Source organism: Astatotilapia calliptera, chromosome 7, assembly GCF_964374335.1.
Source record: "Astatotilapia calliptera chromosome 7, fAstCal68.1, whole genome shotgun sequence".
NCBI classification, from domain to species: domain Eukaryota; kingdom Metazoa; phylum Chordata; class Actinopteri; order Cichliformes; family Cichlidae; genus Astatotilapia; species Astatotilapia calliptera.
Genome location: NC_137428.1, coordinates 61,977,294 through 61,995,563, shown reverse-complemented (window position 1 = coordinate 61,995,563; position 18,270 = coordinate 61,977,294). Strand labels below are relative to the sequence as shown.

The following is an 18,270-nucleotide window of genomic DNA, read 5'->3' as shown; positions in this document are numbered from 1 at the left end:
TGTTTTTATTTATTTATTTATTTTTATATATATCCACAGATATATCCACAGATATATCCACAGTTCCTCCGCACACACGCGTTAGTTCCACAGCAAAATACACACAGGGGATTCTTTTGAAACTGCCACGGTTCAACGTTCCAGCGGTGAGCTGCTCAGTGCCACTGCCTTAAATAGCAGCTGGGGAAATCAGCCAGATCAGCAGCAGGTGGACACAATCACACAGGTGCGTGGGCCAAGAGCGAGAGCCCGTAACGAGCTCCACCCAGGCAGAGAGGAGGAGGAGAGACAAAGAAAACAAAAACTAACAACAACAAAACCAGGGGTCCGTTCTTCGTACCTCGCTCACTACATCCAAGATCAAATCATCGCGCTAACTTTGAGCTCGCTATTCTGGTTCTCCGAACACACCTGTTGTTGACGATTAGTATAGCTGGATGAAGTAATGTGAGATCACTGGGTGGCTTAACAGGGGCTACGCATCGATAGTAGAAACATTGATCGGCAACCCTCTGATTGGTCGGCGAAAATGTCGAAGGAGCGCGCTTGGTATTTCTCGGCAGCAGAGCAAGAACTCTTGATTGAGGGATTTCAGGAGTTTCAGAGTTTAATTAAAACTCAAGGGAACACTGCAAAGGCTGCAAAAGCAAGGAGGGCTTGCAGAAAGTTGCTGACAAATTAAACTTGTAAGTAATTTAATAATAATAATGATAATGGAGTGGATTGATATAGCGCTTTTCAAGGCACCCAAAGCGCTTTACAATGCCACTATTCATTCACTCTCACATTCACACACTGGTGGAAGCAGCTACGGTTGTAGCCACAGCTGCCCTGGGGCAGACTGACTGAAGCCAGGCTACCATATCGCGTCATCGGCCCCTCTGGCCAACACCAGTAGGCGGTAGGGTAAATTTATTATATTATATTATATTACATTATATCCTCTTTCACATTAGAGCCACGACAGGACCCACTAGAACATGGGAACAAATAAAAGTGAAATATAAGAATATTCTACAGAATGGTAATATTTATCACTTATATTGCTTTTAGTCTCTTGGAAAGAGACCCTGAAATAATCTGTTTGTTTGTTTATAACAGCAACCAAGAAAAGGGCAGAGCAAAAAAAGACAGGTGGTGGTCCTGCACCCCCTCGTCAACAAGTTGGTTAGGTAAATAATACCCTCACGGGAAAACCGATATCTCTCTATGAGCACACTGTCGCGCTGAGCTAAAGGATCCTGTCTATCCCGCAATATACGCTGAATTCTGAGGACTCTCCTTATCAATCTTGCACCTTCCGCAATGGGTTGCTCGCGTATACGGACAGGACATGGCTGCAACAGGCTTCCCAAATCCACCTTCACTTTTATAGCCGTGGTCTCCCATCTTGATTACACAAAGTAATTTGCAATTACTACTCTGAAATATGAATTACATCTGAAATAACCAAATACATGTAATAGAATAATTAATAGTACATTTCCCTTTTTTTAGGAAATGACCTGTATGTATCTGTATGGAATCAATAAAAAGGATCAAGTGCTGCATTATCTTTAGTTACATTGATGTTATTTATTTATGGAAAAACAGTGGTCAAATATCGCTGTTGCTTTCGTATACATGAAGCGGACATATCTGAGTGGCCGCGATCTAATCTTGTTTACATAAAGTAAACCTGCTCCCGAGCAGGTTTACGCTTACGGATCTGTTGCTATGACAGCAAGTCCCGGATGAGCTTCGGAGAACCGAACGATCCAAGATCACGCGAAATCGTCAACAATCTAATCCAGCTAACTTACTTAGCGAGGTACGAAGAACGGGCCCCTGTAGCCAGCGTGGGCCAACCAGAGAGACACGGGGACCGTGACAAGATCTTTCAGATAAGATGTGCCTACAATAAAAAACCCGTCAGCCTCCCCCACCAACAAATTGGCTGGAGAGGTGGTCAGAGACAAAGGAATGTCTTTGATCCTATAGTTTCAACTAAGATTTACAAATTTAAGTAGCACAATGACAACATTTAACAATTTGACTCCAACACAGTCTAAAAGAGCTTCATCTGCATCTGACAACAATATCAATATAACTCTTTGGAATTCTGTTTATGATCATCTGGAACTGAGAACATTTCGATACACAGACCATAATGTTCTAGACTTAGAAAAGGATATAGACCCAGAAAATAATTTCTTCTACAACATCAGCAATAACTGCTGCTGCTTCACCGATGAACAGTTTAATTATAAAAAGTGTAAGGAAGCAAATAAAGGTCCCTATATATATGAATAACAGAAATCCTTAAATATATATAATTTTGAGGACCCTGATTTTAAAAATTCAATGCGAAGATAAGTTTAGCCGCTTTTGGAAGAGGCGAACGTTTCAGTCCGATTGAGTGTTACAGACACCCGTGCACCCACGCGTCCTCGGATGAGCTGAATACTGATTCACGGAGCCGGGCCACGCAGTGACCACGGCGTGGCACATGACTTTAAATCAGAAGGCATGTGGATGTAAACGTCGTTACATGAAGAGCGTTTTAGGCACAACAGTTTCAGCTTTCAGGAGGATTATCGGCACCCGCTGCCACTTTGTGCTTAATGGACAAAAGGAGGGAACGATCAGGGTGGGGGGCTGGTGGCAGGCAGTGGAGGTATGTGGTCAGGTCAGCTGGGATCCTGTTGGAGGATTTATTAATACATTTTCAGGTCTTGCATCTTTTGATTCTGTCCACATTTTTTGGCAGTTCTTGGGATTCGTGCTGGGGTGGTTTGCTTCCCGCTCACTTGAAAGATCAAAGTCACACAGGAACTCGGAGCACTGAGGTGCAGCGCTCTGTCTGCGTCCATTTATTATTCGGTAAACGCCTTCCACCCACGCTTCAAGAAACATCTCCAGAGATGACAGAAGAGCGGGAACTGTCTGCAATCAGTCCTCAGTCCCAGATGTTCAGTTAGGCCACAGCCTGAGCGGCCTCGGGTACGAGGGAGGAGAAGAAGGTTTTGAAGAAAACCCAGGCCGTCCAGCTGCTGGTTCATCCTGCTGTCTGTCGGCGTGCTCACCTGCCTGAGGAGACACACACACACGTCACACATCAGCCTGCAGCACTTAATTCACCCACTACAGCAAACATCAGGGCCTGTGTGCAGGTTAGAGACTCGACCTGACCCTGGTCTCTCTGCTAGCTCATTTCAAAAACATTCAGTCTTTTCTCAGTGTGCAGCATTTAGCTGGAGTTTCATCAAATGTAGGGAAAAGTGGACAAGAGAGAAAAATGATGAGTTTCTTACTGGATTCAGGTTTGGGTTCCTGTTCTGGTTCTGCTGGTTCTCGGGGGGCTGCAGCTGGTTGGGTTCTGGGACCTGCACTCTCCTTCTGAAGGGAAACCAGCCGACGGTGTGTCTGGAAAACAAGGCAGGAAATTCAGGGGTTACAAGGAAAAGCTAACTATCTATAATCCTGAAAGAAGCTCCAAAGGTTTGTAACGTCACATCGTGGTTGGATCTTCCTGCACCGTGATGCCCACATAGAGCAGCCAGTATAATGTATATAGTTACATTTTAATCTACACTCATCAATTTGTTTGCTAGAACAAATCACATCCAGCTTAAACAAACCTGGATCTGATTTTATTCTGTTTACAAAGTAGCTGTACAAGCTGTACAAACTCAGCATCAAACGGTCCATTTCAAAGAAACTGGGACGTACCATTTTGTCTGTAAAGACTTTGTGTTCGCACTCTGATGATGACGACAAGCTCCTCTATTCGTGCCTGCAACGCTCCAAGGCTGCCATCAGTTTGATCACTTTCTAAGTGAGAGGAATATTAATCAGAACACAGGATGAGTAACAGTCACCAAACTACAGTGGACTCTGTAATCACTGACTTGATGACATTCATTATAAGACATCTGGAGCCTGCATGTGCTGCATTATCATTAGATAACAAGTATGTTGGTGTTCAGGTTTATAAAACCAACTAGTACGACATCATTTCAACCCAGGTTCTATCCAATTTGATGAAACGCAACAACTCTGCCATAAATTCTGCTTTTACAAGGCTTATTTTTCATTGTTTGTTGACACTGTCGTAATTCTACCTTAAGTTCTTTAATGAGGCCATGGTGGGTCCTGTTGTTATACACGAGTGCATTATATTGAGACTCACCTTCAGCCCATTTCTACACATCGGCCACCCATTGCTGCAGTGTGTCGTCTTCTACACCCAGCTCATTTCTGGTCGCATTCAGGCTCTCCACTTGTTCTCTAAGGATCCTTATGATCTAAGAATACATTAATAAATGTCATTCATATTGACATTAAAAGAGTACGGGTGTTTTTCCCCCATTACCCCACACATTAAAATGGTTTTTGAAAAGAAATCACCTTTAGATATCTCTGGCTCAAAGTGCAGCCCAGTTGTTCCACTTTCCTTTTGTTCCAGCCCAAAGCCAGGAGGGTCAGCATGTCTGTTCGCCCTGCATTTCAGTTAGTATACAAATAAGAATGAATGAGCAGGAGACTGAGTGGAATCTCACACACAGACACATACCTAATTTAGACATGTACTTCGTTGTGATGGCCGCCCTAGACAGGAAACTGTTTACTTGTTCCACCTCTTCTCCAACTGTTGAACCGGCCCCATCCTCAAACGCACCTCCCCATTTGATCTATAGAAAGGAGGTCACAATACATGACTGCTGAATTCATTCAACCTTATAACAAAATGTCTCAAACTAATCCAAAATTACAAGCTGCAGTATACCTCGCATTTCCAAGTGTGAGCCTTTGCATGCATGACGGAGAGAAAAGGACGCATTGACAAGAGGTTCCTCAGCTCAGGGCACTGCTGAGCCACCTTGGTTAAATAGGGGAAATATTTACAGGCCACATCGGAGCAAAGGAACGTAATATGTCCTGGGAAGCTAGCTGCCAACTTCCTCTGGAGAAAAAGAGGGTAAGCAAAGATCTCCCCTCGAAACATGTTCAATGCAGCTAAGAGGACTCCGTGGTGACAAACAGCTATTTCCACGCCCTCTTCATCCAACTTCCCAGTGGACTTTTTGGACGACTCCTTTGCTGCAGTCCAAGATGAAGATCCGCACAACCCTTTCCCTGGGACCTATACACCCAAAGATTTTAACATAAAAGACTCGGCATGATTAAGCCCTATCAGGGACAAACTTTTTAAAACAAATGCATAACAATTAGCTGAATTAGCCTTAAGTTACACGAGACCTCATATCTCCCCAGGACAGCACTGACAACACAAAATAAAAATCATGTTGTTGTTTTTTTTTTTTTAAATACACATGGTGACAAAATTAAGTACACATTAAGATAAAGTAAAGTAAACAGTATTACGACAACACTAAGAGAAAAATAAAATAAATATCCACCCATCCATATATGCACACACACACACACACACACACACACACACACACACACACACACACACACGTATGTGTATATGGTTATGGCATTAACGTCATTTTAACAAGATTAACGCTAACAGCACTAATATACATGTGTATCTTACATGATTTGTGTGTCTCTGGATGTATTTCACAAACTCAGAATCTTCCTCATCTTTTTCAATGAAGACACCTTCAAAGTTCCCCTGCTCTGAAGTGCTGAACGAACACAGTGACAGTTGTTTGAAAAGAAACATTAAAATACATTTTTCTACAAATCCATATTTGACTTATGTACACAATGCATAACGTACCTTGCATTAGACTGAAAGCGATAAAGCTTGCGGTTTCCATCAACTGAGACGGCAAGCATGTCTGCAGTGCAGGCAGGGCAGCTAAAGCATGGCTCCTTGCACATCCTGTCCACCTCAAACTTTACAGCACTCCACTCCAAGAAACTTTTACTGAAGGCATCAGCTGATATTCGGCCAGTCTTTTACATAGAGGACATACAACAGAATATTCAAGGACAGTCATCATAAACATTGATTTACACAATTTCCTTAAACTTGGCAAATTTAGAAACTCACCCTTCCAAAATGGCTGTTCGTTCATCCAGCACTTTGACAAATGCCTTAAGTGACATCCCTGGTGCAGCCTTCTTAATGTCATAGAAAGACTGAAAGACATCCATTGAAAACAGGGTGCAGAAATTTAAGGTGCCAGGCCAATATCCACTACCCAGGATGTCCTTAACTGAGGGGGACCACATTAGGCCACAGCTGGTGCAGCTCACCACTGGCAGTGCAAGGTTATAACGGCCTTTAGAAAGGATCAGGATAAATTCAGTCATGGCTCAAAGCATTCATTTTTTTCATGTTGTTTTCAAATCGGTCTGGTAAATCCAAATGACCTTTGACAGGTGCCCACATATACTGCGGGCCGAGGGTAATTCAAACCAAGATAGCAATGCACAATTTGCAATAAAACCTCCAAACTAGGGCTGCCACAAACGATTATTTTGATAGTCGACTAGTCACCGATTATTTTTGCGATTAGTCGACTAATCAGATCATCATCCATTGGACGTAAAGCGTACAGCTTATTGCACCAGCAGCGTCTGCTCTTATATAACTATCATTAGCTTACAGCTTTAAGTGTTTAAGGTACGTGCTAACTAAAAATAAAGACAAGATGATAGTTTATTAAATTTTAATGAAATTAGCAGATTGTCTCGGTGGAGTTTAATAAACTCCTTGCTATCTAAAATATAACAGGACACCGGAGTAAATTCTCGAGCATCTCACATAGGGCTGGGTATCGTCACTGATTTCTAGAATCGATTCAATTCCGATTCACAAGGTCCCGAATCGATTCGATCCACGATTCGATTTAATTCGATTCTATTTAAATCTGGGAAATTTTGACAGTCAGAAATATTATAATTCAGATCAGTACATTTACATATTTTTGTATCAATAAAAAGGAAGCTGACACACGCAAGACTTTATCACAGGTGTGAGCGTCACAGCAGAGGCCTTTGTGTCAAAGTAGCTGAAGATAAAACAGAAAAACATGAAGGTGATTTTCCTGGCCTGGGATTTTATAAAAATATTCTGCAGTACATCAAAAACGAAAGAAAACCATTAATCAATATATGAACATTACCTCTGAAGTTACAGCGGTTTTATTAGAGACACGGTTAAGCGTTTTGCATTTTGAATAATTTTAAAAAGTTTAAATTTGTTCAGTATTGAACGGCAGAAATTAGGTTTTCTTTTCGGAAAATGTAAAAGGGAAAAAAAACAGCGGCTGACAGCGCTGTAAACAACAGTAGACTGGTGTGTAACAAGCAAGCCAATAATGAAGAAAGCGAAACTGTTCTTGAAGTACAGAGAGAGAGAGAGAGGGAGAGAGAGCTGCGCATCGCGGTGGAAGCAAAACAGTGAAAGTCAGAGTGAATTCATGACGATGTTTATGTGAAGCGTTTGGATCTTCTTTTGCTGCTGGTTCGGTCAATATTGTTTGGAGAGAGATCAAACTAACAGCTTTAGAATCGGCTCATTAAGGGCGTGAACACAAAGCGCGATTCAAAGAATCAGCGCGCTGTCGGCTTTCACCCCCACCGTGAGAAAGGCAACATCTAACTGATTCTGATCCGCGGGTCGTGCTGTGTGTTTAAGTCTATGTGCAGAATCCGTGTACCTGCTCTCATTTACTGTCTTAGCTGTTTGGTGGTTCTTGAAATTTTGTGAGATGTCACCAGAGATTCTGGCATTTCGGGCAAAATAAATTTATATTAAAAAAATCGATTCAGGATTTTAATGAATCGATTTTACGTTATCCAAGCCAGAATCGATTTTAATCGATGAATCGATTATAAAAACCCACCCCTAATCTCACACTTCTGATAATCAGCTGTCTGCTTGATGTTTATTCAGCTGTGTAAAAACTATAACTTTAATCTCAGCCAAACCGATTTACTCAGGAACAAATAAAATACTGAAAAAAGCCAAATAACATTTGGAAGTTATCCACCAAGTGACTTCTATATCATGTTTAACCTGAGTAGCGAAATTTGCCGGGAGTCCGGTGTTCTCACGGCTCTTGAGCCTAGCCCCCGGTTAGCTATCGAGCTAGTGGGTAACAGACGGCTCCGAAAACGTAGGAGCGCTTTTGAAAATATGTGGTGTCTTGATAAACTGAGCAGATATTTGAGGTTTACACAGCTACATTCTCGCCTGAAAATATGTTAAACGTTTATTTTGTGACCCAGAAAGAATAATAAGAGTAATATTAAAACTAACTAGCTGCCGCCATTGTTGGAAACTGAGCTGGGCCGCGCTATGAATTCTGGGACACAGCTTCTTCTTCTTCTTCTTCGGGGTTTAACGGCAGCTGGCATCCTTGTACATGCAGTGCTGCCATCTTCTGTTTCAGTCCGTTATTACACTCTTAAATCCTACTACTTATACCTGCGTCTTTTGGGATCTTACAAAGCTTCAAACGACGCGTCGACTATTAAATCAGTCGTCGACGATTTTGATAGTCGACGTAATCGTGACTAGTTGACTAATCGTGGCAGCCATACTCCAAACACATCTATTGTGTATGTAGTGTGTGACAAAAGGGCAACTTACCATTTATGGTTACAAGAGCCACAATTGCGCCGCGTGAAACCTCAACGTTACCTGCTGGGCAGTCACACACATGTTCTGGCCTTTGCACAGGCAACAGCCGAACTAACATTAAAACACACAATATATATATAAAAAGGAATTGGAAATTAACTGATACACAACAAATATACAATAACAGCACCCACTCATAGTACATAGCAAGAAATGCATAAGACTTAAAAACCGTACCTAAACTGTGATGAAGGCTGCAAAAACCCTCCTGTTACTGCCTCTCTGTTGTGCAGGACAAAGCGTGTGTGAACTGCAATATCACAGTCAGCACAAAGGAATGGGAGAGGCAGGCAGTCCAGACACCTCACAACTACTTGTTTGCCACACTGACACACACGGTGTGACTGTGGATCCAGAGTAGCTAACATATTATCTATAAGACAAGGCCTGGCCTCTTTCCACTTTTGCGAGGACACCATATTTCTGATCGCCCAGTGAGTAGCAGCTGACTCAGACGACGTCTCACAAGTCATGGCTGCGTCCTCTTCTCCATCCTCCAACAACTGAAGGAGCTCCTGACGAAGCACCTCAGTTCCATACACTAACAGAAAAAAAATAAAGGAAGAAACTCTTCCACAAAGTGAAAAACACTCTAGGCAGTATGTTTCTTAGGACTGCACAAAAGCCCTGCCTAACTCAACTATAACAACAAATATAAAAGTAAACAGAAATCACAACATATACAAGAAGGTAAAGTACCTTTTTGTTGGGTTGACACTGGCAACATAACTAGGTTCTTCACGTGGACATTGATGCTGCTCTCTGGACACTGGGAGGAAAAAAAGAGATTGAAGAATATTTACTTACTGAAATTCTTTGGTGAAAACAAGTTGTGAGATAAAATCATTGGTTGTGTGAACACTGACCACGTGGCATGCAACTAGTACATCGACTGGTTGATGGTCTTTGAGGAATAAAATCTCCCTGTCTGTCTGTCACGTGTTTTCCAGCGCACTGGTCTTGGCTGAGGTTCACTCTGTGCATCATTCTACGCAATTAACAAGGAAAAAAGGGAACACCTAAAATACAGTCCATAAAGCAAAGATTATCAAACATCTTAAGTTAACCAACTTAATTTGACAAACTTATATATACACATATATAAAAAAAAATTTCAAATAATATAACGTTTACTCCGTACAAAATATTAGACAAGCGTGTTCCCTCTTTAACAACTGTTTCCACTAAAAATATTACCTGCATATCTTGAAGGAGTTCGTCAGCAGCCTGAAGCTCTTCCTCCAGCTCGGGATCCTCTGAATCGCTCATTTTCAAGCTAAAGAGGAAAGAGATTTTTGCAGAACTCTGTGACATAAACGCATAACTAACGCAACTCAAATGATTTTCAGTCTTGGCGCTCCAGTTAACGTTAGCAATTAACGTTAGCATCATCAGTTTATAAAAAGCTAGCAGAACTCTAATGCAAAAACTGCTTTACGCACCATGTGAGGGTATTTTGCAGCACACAAGTCCTTTAACGTTTGTAATAGATTTAATCCATCATCGTTGGATTAAATGGCTAATGCTGCAGTAGCCACGTGTAGTCGTTACCTAGCAAGCATGCTGACGGTAGCTGTAGTCATTTTTAAATGCATTAAACCGTTTCGAGATCAGTCACCTCTGTTTGTTTGAAGCTTTTATGAAAAACAAACTTTGAAACACACATCAAGAGCCATCTATCCATCCATCCATCCATCCGCTTCCGCTTATCCTTTTCAGGGTCGCGGGGGGCGCTGGAGCCTATCCCAGCTGACATAGGGCGAAAGGCGGGATACACCCTGGACAGGTCGCCAGTCTGTCGCAGGGCTAACACATAGGGACAGACAACCATTCACACTCACATTCACACCTAGTGGCAATTTGGATTATCCAATTAACCTATCCCCACAAGCTGCATGTCTTTGGACGGTGGGAGGAAGCCGGAGTACCCAGAGGGAACCCACGCAAACACGGGGAGAACTTGCAAACTCCACACAGAAAGACCCCAGCCTGATGGTGGAATTGAACTCAGGACCTTCTTGCTGTGCGGCAACAGTGCTAACCACCGTGCTGCCCTATTACTTTAAATATGTATTTTTTACATACCTGCATTAGAATCAATCAGTTCCGCCTCATTTTCTTATTCTTATAAATGGGTCTCTCCATTCTCCCATCATCCTTTGCTTACACAGGTTGCATCTGATTGGTTGGAGCCGAGCACATCCAAAACTAACAGGAGTGGTGGATGAATCTATAAATGTGTTTTACGTGTGAAATGAAAATAATAAACCTAACAAAGGATTATGTACGTTAAATCTGAGCACTTTCAGCTCGTGAATCAGTTTGGAAAACACTGTGTGATGGCCACAACATGAAGCGATTTTATTGTTGCATTATCAGTGATACTTTCATGTGTTTTTGTTGAGAAATGTTAACGATGTCCATTAAAAGAAAGCATTAAATTAGGGAGAAAAACCCGTTCGCGGAGAGGGTCCCCGGTTCTCCAGTTAGATTGTGCTTCACAGCGTCATGTTTCGCTGTGACGGGATTATTATTGGAGTAAATGGATGGCTGGAGCCTCTGCTCGAAGCGTCTCTGATCGCGCGAGCGGGTTCATATTGGAATGAATTGACAACCCACAGCGTCACATAAAAACGTGGAAAGATACCTTTAGCGTCAGCATGAGAAGTTAAGGGACGCGACAAATCATCATTATTTTACGTGTCGGGAGTGAGAACGGGTTGCTCCAAGCCACAGAATGAGACGCTTCAGAAAACATAGCAGGACCGAGGATATCTGTGACTCGTCCTCCCCTTTCCTCTATTAATGTGTTTTCTCTTTTGTGATAAATGAGTTCAAATAAAAGCAGCTCCAGCTTTTCAGATATTTTAAGATAAAATTAAAAATTTTAACTGGATCTATGAGGGCTGGCTTTTGTATACAGCACACCAGAAGGTGACCAGAAACTTGTCGCTCCTGACATGGGCGTCACTTATGGCTGCTGTAATGGCATTTGAGCTTCTGATGAGGTCACGCATGAGGCGTTTTCATAGTGAGACACGAAACGAATGCTGAATGAAATAATTTGAAATGTTTCTGCTGAGCTATTTAACAAGTCAGCAGCGCCGCTGTGTGGCCAAATGAGCGTACTGCATCAGAAATCAAACGAGTCGCTGAAAATGAGAGATGTGGATAGTTTTCCATTGTTTCTAATGCAGGACGCTTCGCAGAGCATCACGCACACAGACAGACAAACGTCTTTTTAAATAAATGATATTAAAAGGCTGACTGATGTTAATCAATGATGTAACAAAGTAAAAATACTCCATTACTGTACTCACAGAGTTACAGTATTCGAGGAGTCTCCTGAGAGCTTTGTTTTTACACCAAACGTCTGAAGTCAAACGTCTCCACTTTCTCCCCCCTCACATTTCCAAAATGAGCTTCTTACTTTAGGTTTAACACATTTGATATGAATCATTTATTTTGTGGCCACACACCGTCCTGATTTCAAAATGATTTCAGCGTAAAACGATCCTGCTGGTGAATCATCAACAGTGCTTATCACGCATGACTGATGTAGTAGAATAGAATTAGTAGAATTCATGCATCATTTAATGTATCAAATGAAGGATATGTTTGAAGAAAGAGTTTCTAACAGTGTCTTTTTGTTCCTTACAGTAGTTAACCGTGTAACTTTAATGTCTCAAACTTTAAACTTCCAAACCACCAGATTCTTTTAACATTAAACAAAATACTGTTTGTAAATATTAGCTTTTATTTCTCCATATAAAATGAAACAGAAGCTTTTCAGGTATCTTGGAGGCATTTGTGATGAGATGAAAAGATGTGGAAATCTGTTCAGCATGGCTTATTTCTGTGTATCCTCAAGTGGCAGACCCAAAACACGACCCACATTTTAGGATTAGGATTTCAGTTTATTGTCAACACACACGGGGTGGCTGTAGCTCAGGTGGTAGAGCAGATCATCTCTGACATTCACACAGAGTGTGTGTGAATGTTACTTAGAAAGCACCTAGAAAAATGTGCTTGTGCGAATGGGTGAATGCACAAGTTGTGTAAAGAACAGTAGAAAGAGTAGCTCTATAAGAACCAGTACATTTGCCGTTTACCATTTACATGTATAAATACAGATAAGGCCAGTATAAATGGTGGAATAATTGGGCTGTTTATATCACCCGCTGCAGTGCCTTGCGGTCAGCAGCCGATCAATTCCCATGAAAAAGTGGTCAGGATTCTACAGAGCATCCTGGTATTACCTCACCCTGTGAGGATTTTAATATGTCAGATTATATATATATATTTTTTATACATTTGTCAACAGAACACAAGTTTCCACTGAAATCACAGAAAACATACCTGACAGAATCCTTTGGTTGTTCCATATCCACCTGCACAGGAAACACTGGCAGGAAGACCAGGCCAGTGTTTCTTACAGACCTTTGGTTCGATGACAGACACGTCCACCACCGTCGGCTCATCAACAGGTTCGCCACCTGAAACACTTGATTTTCTTTTAGGTTTATTTCAGCACGTGGAGGCTGAATTGTTTGTACTCTGTGAACTAATCGAACGTTCACACACAACTGGAGACACAACATGAAGTAAAAAATAGAAACACATTTTCATGTAACCAACGGCTGTCAGAAGTCAAAGGTCATTTTTATTTGATGCTATTGCACTTAATTGTGTTTTATTTTCCCTCGAAATAACATCTGCCTTATCAATAACTTAGAGTGATCTGATCAATAAACACAAGTTTGAAAAAGTTTGTTTTTGGATGAACTTCATGAACAGGAAATCTAACTCACAACCGGTCACAGTGTGCAGCAGTGAGCACAAAGTCTTCAGTGATGAGGAATTCTCCACAGACATGTTGACCCTTGTTATTCTGAACTGATCCCATGTAGGGTATCGAGTTGTCCGGAGCTTTTGTTCCATGAATAATTCCTGTTGAAAACTCTGGTAAATTAAAAAAAAAAAAGAAGATGATAAAGTTAGTGTGCCGTTTACAGCCGTAAGATAAATCAGATATATTTGATGTTCACACTGATGCCTTGTAGACATGGTAGAAAACAAAGAAGAAACTTGTGAAGACAGTGCATGGTGCCAGCAGGAAACTCAAACTGTCCTTTACTCAGTAGAAAGACTTTTATACATCACGCGTCTTAGTTTGAAGGCTGGTCTATCGTTATCATCTCGACTTCCTGTCATGCCAACCTCTCTGCAGTGCAGGTTTGATGTACCATTATCTAATGTCAAAAGGGGGATGGTGCGTTACAAAGCAGCGAGAGAGACAGAAAGGCAGCAGAGTTCAGGTAAGAGTTGGATTTTAAATACAGGGCTCTGTGTGCGGGCAGGCGGAGATGAGGATCCAAATGCAGGACTCAAACACAGAATTGTAACTCAAAACCTCAGCTTTATTGCTGGAGAAATTAAAACATGAACTGAACAAGGGTAGTGAACACGAAAATACTGAACACAGTATAAAACACAAAGGCATAATCCGACGGTACGATGCAGCACTGAGCAAGGGCAAACACAGGGCTAATATACACAAGGAAGTAATCAGGGAATTGAAAACAGGAGGGAGACACAGCTGGGAGAGATTGGGGCTAACGAGTCAGGGGATCGAAGCTGGACACACTGACATAAGACACAATCCTTCAAAATAAAACAGGAAACAATACACACTAAACTAAGACACGGACAGAGAGAGACAGACTAGACACTGAACTAAACCAGCAAAAACCATGAGAACACAAAACCTAAGAACTAATCCCTAAACAAGAAGAACTAAAACATAGATTAATAATCATCATCATCATAACCAACAAAAGCACCACAAGAGAATAAGAAAACTATCCATAATGCAAAAACACACCAAAACATAACAACTCAAAATACTGGGTCAAACTGACCCAGAATCGTGACAGGTAAGGAGATGTCATTTCAGGACTTAAACCAGACTCTAAGAAATTGCTGTGTCTAATTTTGCGATGCTGCGAGTAACAAACTGGGTTCAGTTTGGAGGTTGAAGAGGAACTTTCCCTCGCCAGGCCTCGACAGCCGTCTGTGTTTATCTCATCTCAGTTTATCTCATGCAGCGCAGGGCTAAATTTAAAATTATTAAATACTTAAGACAATGTATATTCTTCTATGAAAAAAAATACAAGTATTCATTTAAGCAAATAAACAGAGCCGTAAGAGATGTTTTTCAGAAACTGTTGTCTTTATTTTGATTTGCAACTAACAAATTTTTTAAAAATTTGTAGTTTTTGTTGTGCTCTCTGTTATGTGAACCCCTCACCTAATTTGTTATGTTTTTTAACAAATTAAACCCCAACAATCAAATGATCCCCTGTGAGCAAGCACTAGGCACGGTGGAAAGGAAAAACTCCCTTTAAACAGGAAGAAACCTTTGACAGAACCAGGCTCAGGAAGGGGCAGCCATCTGTCGCGACTGGTTGGGGTGTGAGAGGCAAAAGAAAAGAAAAATGAGAGCACAAGTTAGCTAAATGTTGCTTATGTTGTCTGATATGAACAACGTATGGTTTTCTGGACTGTGGATGAAAAGCAGTCCATCATTACTAGTCTTTAAAAGGGAACTAATCGATCACCAAGGTGGCAATATGGCTCAACGAGGCCATAGACAGAGTTAAATAGGCAATCACTGTTAAGCACTGAAAAGCCCCAGTAACCTGCAGCTATAATAAGGCCTACTGCGGCAACACCTAAACCTATTTTAAGTAGGCGTTTGGCACCATGACGCCATGAACCACTAGTCGGAGCCACGTCAGGAGATGGTTCTGAGACAGGAGAATCAAGCTCCTCAGGTTGAAGACCAAGATTCTCCTGTGTCGGAACCACGTCAGGAGGTGGTTCCAAAGCAGGAAAAAAAAGCTCCTCGGGTTCAGGAGCAAAATTCTCCTGTGTCAGGACCACAGGTGGTTCCAAGGCAGGAAAAAAAAGCTCCTCAGGTTCAGGAGCAAAATTCTCCAGCTGCAGAGCCTCCAGAGATTCCACCTGTGACTGTTGTTCTTGGTACTCAAGAGGCTCTAAAGTTTTCTTGAGTTCGTCTCTCTCCCTTTCAATAAGTGACAACTGAGCAGCAATGCTGCTGTTCTGTCTAAGGAGATATTCTTCCTTTTCCAGAAAGTCACGGTGCATCATTTGAACGGTGTTAACCTGTTCCTGCAATTTAGCCTCCAGAGATTCCACCCTTGACTGTTTGTCATCCAGAGCCTGTCTCACCCGACGCTGAAGAACACATATTTCTTTTTTCAGCTCAATTATTTGTTCAGTCTTGTGATCTATTTCTCTATTCTGTTTTTCTATTATCCCTTCTTTTTTTGTTATTTTGTGGTGAGCTTCTCCCACTTGGTGCTCAAGTCTCTCTAACTCTGCCTTGACATCACGATGCATCGTACTAATTTGTTCTTGTATTTTCATTTGAAGGTCTCTATACGATATTTCTCTCTCCACTAACCCATATAGTTCGTTTGATTCCGCTGGAATCGCTCTGTCAGACTGTGAATTATTGACTATTTCTCGTGACATTTCTTTAAAAGCTTAATGCAACGTGTCGAAAGAAAAATACGTGTGCTTAATTATTTAACTTTAAAATAGTCCCTTTCTGAAAGGTTTCTGGTTTGCTAAACACAACTCGCTGTTTCTGAAAATGTTCCAAGTAAAACTGTGTTTGCAAAGGTGAAGAGGGGCTATTTATAGACTTTTGTGGCAGCGAATTTGACGTCAGCGCTCTTTGAGCCTTTGATCCTTTGTTTCATCACAGGATCACATGACAGCTGTGCGTAATTCTGCGCATACTCAGAGAATACCCATTGTGACGCACGGTTTTGTTTTGAATTTTTTTTAAATACCCTGAAAACAGTCCAAACAGTGTTTCCAACTTAGCGATTTTGTCGCTATATTTAGGGAGTTTTCAAACCCCCCTTAGCGTCGTTTTTTTTCTTTTTCTAAAAAGCGACTTGCGACAAATCTGGCGGCTTTTTCTGGTGTTATTGGAGGCTTATTTATGACGACTTTTGACGTGAAAGCGCTTGTTGCTCTTACTCTCAACAAGCAGCGGGTGCTTCCGTGGGCACCTCGCTCGTGCCAAAGCGCTCACAGGCGGAGGATAGTCCTCCTCCAGCCGCTGTCAGGGCAGGAGATGTTCACGTGCGTCCAAACTGCAAATGAATCGCGCACGAGCAAAGCCGCCGCTCCCGCACTGACTGTAACGCAGTCAATTCTTCTTTTACTGTTATGCTGTTTTGTGGATCACAAGGTTTAAAACTACTTGTAAACACACACACATACAGTAACTCCACCCTAACCTGCAGCTGCAGCGCAAATAACAACGAAAATTGTTTGTAAACGTGTCCTGGAGTTTACAGGTGCAGACAGTGCAACAGCTTCCAGGTCATTTATTCTGCCAATATGGCAAGAAGGTCATAACTGCTTCAAGCACTGTCTATATTAGGGGTAGGCAACGCCAGGCTTCGAGGGCCGGTGTCCTGCAGGCTTTAGATCTCACCCTGGGTCAACACACCTGAATCAAATGATTAGTTCATTACCAGCCCCCTGGAGAACTTCAAGACATGTTGAGGAGGTAATTTAGCCATTTGAATCAGCTGTGTTGGTTCAAGGACACATCTAAAACCTGCAGGACTCTGAGACAGGAGAGTCAAGCTCTTCACGTTGAGGACCAAGATTCTCCTGTGTCGGGACCACATCAGTAGATGGTTCTGAGACTGGAGAAACAAGCTCCTCAGGTTCAGGAGCACTACTATGACAATTTCCCACATGCCAAAGCAACGGAGGAATGTGCTTCATTTGAGCACAACACACAGGGAACCAGCAGTCAGTGATGGGCAATAGAGGAAGCCTGGAAGCAAGAAGCAATCCTGGACTACAATAGGCACAAATACAGCTTGGATAACCTAGAGAGGATGTCAGTCAGTACAGCCTTCCCTTGTTAGCAAGTAAAACCTGGTTCCGTTTTGTTTCCTTGCTTTCGTGAATGAGAATAAGTTTCTAAATTAGCGGGGCCTGTGGAAGCGCAGACCTAACAGAGTGTGCCATGTGTTGTGCTGTGTGTCACGTCACATGTGTATTCATACCTCACAGTGAATATAAACCACTAAGCCCACCAGCTAAATCCTGCAACCACACAGACCATACTGATGGATTACCACAGAGTAAAAATGGCTTGAGCAAGAAAGATCAGAACTCAGCCTAAACCTCCTGTGAATGAGACGAACTGTGTTTGACCTCCAGTGGGACAGATCATCTTAGAATTGTAGACATATTCTTGCTCTATGACAGATTCCCCGACTCATCTTCAGCCTGTTTCCAGCATTTCCTTTTCTGTTAGCTGCCACTTTAGCCAAGCAGCAGCGTGAGTACAAATTACAACCTAAAAAAGCCAAAAAACTGTGACCTGTTCTCAGTTTTCTACCACGGTCTATCCATCTCTTAAATCTTAATGTTGATTCAGAGGTTTGCCTCTTATCTTTATTTAATTTAATAACAGTACAGTACTTTGTTTTTGGTAAGCATTGTTCTTAAGGTAAATATGTAAAAATTGTGTGTGTTTCAGTTCTGTGTCTTGTGTACTGTTTGTTCGTACATGTGTCTTTCTTGCTACTGTTACA

General features: G+C 41.8%; 1 protein-coding gene and 1 long non-coding RNA gene across 3 annotated transcripts; both read right to left on the bottom strand.

Annotated features, from left to right (window-relative positions):
- Positions 1-1,550: 1,550 nt before the first annotated feature.
- LOC113026959 (uncharacterized) lies at positions 1,551-9,306 on the bottom strand. Its single transcript, XM_080304816.1, has 9 exons — positions 6,011-9,306; positions 5,735-5,913; positions 5,546-5,639; positions 4,769-5,125; positions 4,390-4,673; positions 4,172-4,286; positions 3,712-3,813; positions 3,294-3,405; positions 1,551-3,069 (listed from the first exon to the last, which is right to left on the bottom strand). Exons 2-5 carry the CDS (start codon positions 5,836-5,838, stop codon positions 4,464-4,466), a joined length of 765 nt encoding a protein of 254 aa, XP_080160942.1. The 5' UTR covers positions 5,839-5,913; positions 6,011-9,306; the 3' UTR covers positions 1,551-3,069; positions 3,294-3,405; positions 3,712-3,813; positions 4,172-4,286; positions 4,390-4,463.
- A 1-nt stretch (position 9,307) lies between these two features.
- Positions 9,308-11,485, bottom strand: LOC145430196 (uncharacterized). 2 transcript variants are annotated; one of them, XR_013910655.1, is made up of 4 exons: positions 10,697-11,485; positions 9,809-9,887; positions 9,478-9,599; positions 9,308-9,380 (listed from the first exon to the last, which is right to left on the bottom strand). It is a non-coding gene; the product is annotated as an uncharacterized LOC145430196 (long non-coding RNA). The 2 variants fall into 2 exon arrangements; XR_013910656.1 differs by lacking the exon at positions 10,697-11,485 and adding an exon at positions 10,054-10,689.
- Positions 11,486-18,270: the final 6,785 nt, after the last annotated feature.

Bases quoted from the DNA above. Each gene is read 5' to 3' on its own strand.
- LOC113026959 (XM_080304816.1), bottom strand. From the start codon at position 5,838: ATGTGCAAGGAGCCATGCTTTAGCTGCCCTGCCTGCACTGCAGACATG. The intron at 5,640-5,734 runs GTACGTTATGCA...GTGTTCGTTCAG, and splicing joins CGCTTTCAGTCTAATGCAAG to CACTTCAGAGCAGGGGAACT. The intron at 4,674-4,768 runs GTATACTGCAGC...TCCTTTCTATAG, and splicing joins CTCACACTTGGAAATGCGAG to ATCAAATGGGGAGGTGCGTT.